Source organism: Octodon degus, unplaced genomic scaffold (genome assembly GCF_000260255.1).
Source record: "Octodon degus isolate 3935 unplaced genomic scaffold, OctDeg1.0 scaffold00296, whole genome shotgun sequence".
Taxonomy (NCBI): domain Eukaryota; kingdom Metazoa; phylum Chordata; class Mammalia; order Rodentia; family Octodontidae; genus Octodon; species Octodon degus.
This window is the reverse complement of record NW_004524872.1, coordinates 762,001-766,697: the sequence shown is the minus strand read 5'-3', so window position 1 is coordinate 766,697 and position 4,697 is coordinate 762,001. Positions and strand designations below refer to the sequence as shown.

The 4,697-nt window shown below is 49.7% G+C and overlaps 1 protein-coding gene across 1 annotated transcript in view; it reads left to right on the top strand.

Annotated features, from left to right (window-relative positions):
- The window catches only part of Tubb1 (tubulin beta 1 class VI), a 5,644-nt gene extending 2,023 nt beyond the window's left edge, over positions 1–3,621 (top strand). The window contains exons 2-4 of the mRNA XM_004647229.2: positions 1,621–1,729; positions 2,171–2,281; positions 2,381–3,621. Coding sequence (XP_004647286.1) covers positions 1,621–1,729; positions 2,171–2,281; positions 2,381–3,444 — 1,284 coding nt within the window. The 3' untranslated portion in view covers positions 3,445–3,621. The remainder of the gene's footprint in view (positions 1–1,620; positions 1,730–2,170; positions 2,282–2,380) is intronic.
- Positions 3,622–4,697: the final 1,076 nt, after the last annotated feature.

The following is a 4,697-nucleotide window of genomic DNA, read 5'->3' as shown; positions in this document are numbered from 1 at the left end:
CTATAATTTTATTGAGAGACATATAGCAATGAGACAGTTTCAAATCAAATTGGTAGGACAGTTTCAATAATTAACACATTGCATAAATTCTTCCTAGTGGTTATTTGCTGTACAAGATGCGGACTTGATATCCTATCTACAAACACTATTAGAACAAATCCCTCTATTCAGTAAGAGAATGTAACTATATATCTATCCTAACCATTTTGAATACACTGATACAAAACGGACCTTGGAACCTTTCTACTTTCTTTATGAATCTGATCGCACTAGGTGCCTTAGTTCAGTGCCTTCAGGCAGTCCTTGTCCTTCGAGACTAGTGCTGTCCAGCACCACGATGCCATCAAGGCGGAGCCATGGAGTGGTAGCCGGTAGAATTTCACTAGCAGGCTGGCTAATCTCTCGCTGAGCTCCCACACTGTGTCTTGCTTACCCTTTCATCCTCGGGTGGACACTTGGGTTGTTTTCATCACTCGCCTACTGTCATGGTCTGCTATGAAAAAGATAAGGTCTGTCTGGGCAGGTCTCTTAATTTTATGGGGCAAAGAATGTCACCGCTTGGAAGGCGGTCATCCTCCGTGAGTGCCAAGGTGACAAATGGTCATAGCTGAAACAGTGAAGTGGTGGACAAGTCCCCTTCTCTGCCATGGAAAGATAACCCTGGGCAGGAAGGGCACAATAGAGATAGGGGCTTGCTTGTGCTCTAGGACTGTGCTGCCTAATGGTTGGAGCCCCAGAATGACTTGTCTGGGGGACATAAAAACTTTAGGATACATTTAATTCCTAGTGTCTCTGAATTTCAGTTTATTTACTCTTACGTGCCCTGAACAGCGCTGGTAGCTTATGATAACATAGCGCTTTATCAGGAAGACTATGGACAGAGCAGAGGCACCATTTGTAAGATCTGGTTGGGAAAATACCCTCAGGATTTGGGCATAGTGACTATATCTCCAGTGCCCTTTAATGTGATCAGAAGGGGTCATCCCAGCAACTGCTTTCATAGTAAAAGCCTGACACACAATTATATTAATAAATACTGTGCATGTGATACTTTCCAAATTGTCGTAAGAGAACAGCTATACGTAATTTTGAATTACATGTATGCTTGATAATCAAAAGGACACATTACTTAAAATCATGCATACAGGTCCTGGTTATGGGCTTTTAGGAAAGCTTCATGAAAAGAAATACCCAAAGTGAAATGCGGTATTATTGTGAAATTGGATAAGAATTCAGTTTATTTTCATTTAATAGGATCTATACTTTACCAGCTTAGAGCACTACAAGGCAAAATTAGAGACACATTGTCTGATGTAAAATTCTAAAACAGTTTTAATGTGTATAAATGGCTTAAATTTAATAGAAGAGTAATCCAATTTAATATTTTATGTGTTTGACATTTTACTTTGGGAGTTTGGTTGGATAGAAAATGCAGTGTTTATATCCACACAGTAGAGGGAAAAGTGAATTATGCCCTGGTCATTTATGGAAAGGAGCAGGAGAACCGGTGTAGGGCGGGTGGGCAGGCCCACAGGCCCGGCTGAGTGTGCTTACTCTGGGGGTGCAGACAGCGCCTTTGGGGCCCACTCTGCACCGACCTATCCCTCTTCCTGCTTTCAGTTCTGGGAGATGATCGGCGAGGAACATGGCATCGACTGTGCAGGGCATGACCACGGGGCCTCCGCCCTGCAGCTGGAGAGGATCAGCGTGTACTACAACGAAGCCTACGGTAGGGCTGGCGTGGGACCCAAGTGTCGAAGAAGCAGGCAGACAGGCAGGACGTCGGAGTCTTGAGTGTGGGAGTCCCTACCCCTGTTCACCAGGCAGGTGTGGGGTGGGGATTAGTTACGAGGTCACAAGCCACGAACCAGACTGATGCACTCTGACACAGAAGTATTTTTTTTTTTTTGGCGGAACCGGGGATTGAACTCAGACCCTTGTGCTTGCCAAGGAAGCACTTATTCCACTGAGCCATCTCCCCGGCCCCCACAGAAGTGTTTTTAAAAAGTATTTTATAGATTTGTGTGATTGCTGTGAGGGTCAAGGAGATAATGGGTCCCTTCCAGGATAACTGTGCTGTTTAGACTAGTATCACAAGGTTCTACTTTGATGAAACATTAACTTTCAGAAGAACAACAGTTTGCTCACTTCTTCCTGTTTCTCTGCTCAGGTAAGAAGTACGTGCCCCGAGCCGTGCTGGTGGACCTAGAGCCTGGGACAATGGACAGCATCCGGTCCAGCAAATTAGGAGCCCTCTTCCAACCAGACAGTTTTGTTCACGGTAGGTTTTTCCTGAAGGTTCTACCTGGAAGAAATTAGGATGCCTCCTAGTGGTGCCTGTCTCACCTCACCTGCCCTGTTTTGCTTCTTCTCCCCACAGGGAACTCTGGGGCTGGCAACAACTGGGCCAAGGGCCACTACACCGAGGGCGCAGAGCTCATAGAAGCCGTCATGGACGTGGTTAGGAGCGAGAGTGAGAGCTGCGACTGCCTGCAGGGCTTCCAAGTGGTCCACTCCTTGGGCGGGGGCACGGGCTCTGGCATGGGCACACTGCTAATGAACAAGATCAGGGAGGAGTACCCGGACCGCATCCTCAACTCCTTCAGTGTCATGCCCTCGCCCAAGGTGTCTGACACAGTGGTGGAACCCTACAATGCTGTGCTGTCCATCCACCAGCTGATTGAGAACACAGATGCCTGCTTCTGCATCGACAATGAGGCGCTCTATGACATCTGTTTCCGCACCCTGAAGCTGACGACGCCCACCTATGGGGATCTCAACCACCTGGTGTCCTTGACCATGAGTGGCATCACCACCTCACTGCGATTCCCTGGCCAGCTCAATGCAGACCTGCGCAAGCTGGCAGTGAACATGGTGCCCTTCCCTCGCCTGCACTTCTTCATGCCTGGCTTTGCCCCTCTTACTGCCCAGGGCAGCCAGCAGTACCGGGCCCTCTCTGTGGCTGAGCTCACCCAGCAGATGTTTGATGCCCGTAATACCATGGCTGCCTGTGACCCGCGCCGTGGCCGCTACCTGACTGTGGCCTGCATCTTCCGGGGAAAGATGTCCACCAAAGAAGTGGACCAACAGCTGCTGTCTGTGCAGACGAGGAACAGCAGCTGTTTCGTGGAGTGGATCCCTAACAATGTCAAGGTAGCCGTCTGTGACATCCCACCCCGGGGGTTGAACATGGCAGCCACCTTCATAGGCAACAATACAGCCATCCAAGAGCTCTTCAACAGGGTTTCGGAGCACTTCTCAGCCATGTTCAAAAGGAGAGCTTTTGTGCACTGGTACACCAGTGAAGGGATGGATGTAAGTGAATTTAGGGATGCTGAAAATAATATCCAGGATCTGGTGTCCGAGTACCAACAATTTCAAGATGCCAAAGCTGATCTGGAGGAAAACAAAGAGGTTGTGGAGGAGGCTCAGAGGGAAGTGTGAGGGACCTGGTTTGGGTCTGCCCAGCAGCACTTAGAACCTGCTCTGTGCTGTAGCCCTGTTGGCAAGGTGGGACCAGGGGAGGGGGGATGGTGATTACTAACCACATGGCTTTGACCTGCACTGCACACCCCACTAACTTCGCTTTGTAACAGCCAAGTGGATTTACTGTGAACCATTGCCTTGAGTCTCCGAGTTTTCTCCAGGGCTGACTGCACGCCTAGCCCCATGCCTGGCGTCCGGGCTGCGTGGGTGGGTCTGCAGGGAGCTGCTCGGTTGGCATTCACCTGCATCAGCAGCACTGATGGGTGCCAGGTATCCTTGGGCTGCTACAACTCTTACAGAAGTCCCTTTCTGTCCACACACACTGCCCGGAGTCCTGCCGTCCTGTGCCTGCGGCCTCCAGAAAAGCCAGGTGTCAGAGCAGCACATGGGAGCTGCAGGGCTGAGGAAATGAGGGCCAGTGCAACTGTGTGGACTTCGGGGACCCCTCAGCACACAGACTGCAAAAGAGAAACGGAAGACAGAAAGGCCAGAGCCTGCTCGCCAGAAATCCTTGGCCAAGAAATAAAAAGCAAGTCAAAACAGATAAAACTAAATAGCTTCCATCCACTGAAACATTTTCTTTATTTCTGAATAATTAGTCTTCAGACTGTGTTCTAATTTCTTGTTAGAATTAGATTCTGGAAATTCGGTAATAATCATCTTTGGCTCTCCTTTTAAAGGTGATTTGGAAATGCTCTTCACTTTCCATTCACTTACCCACCCCCCGCCGCCCCCGCGCTCCGGGGCCTCAGTGCTGGGAAAGGGCACTTCACACCCTCGGCAACCACTCAGCGTGGGACCCTGCGGGAAGGGCTGCAGTGCCAGCCTCTGCTGAAGGGTATCATCTCACTAGGGAACTGCTGCAGTTCGAATTAATTTGCACAAGTTGCCACAAATGTCTGCATGATGACACAGCTTTAGCTATTACGTGGTTTTAATCCGCTCACATGACAACAGGACCAGATACACAGGAGCACCATCACATCACCCCTAACTTCTTCCTTACGGTGTACCCACTTACGACCTGCAGCACTGCTGCCCCCCCTTCCGGAACCAGCGTCTGCAGGGCCTTCGAGTGAGCCCTGTGCCCTGTGCTGCGGTACCTGACCCATGCACAGGAGTGCCAGGAGGACGCCAGAAATACTCGCAGGCAACGAGGGCCTCAGTCTTGATTCGCTTTTGTGATCTGCAATAATAAAGTAACAGGTGGG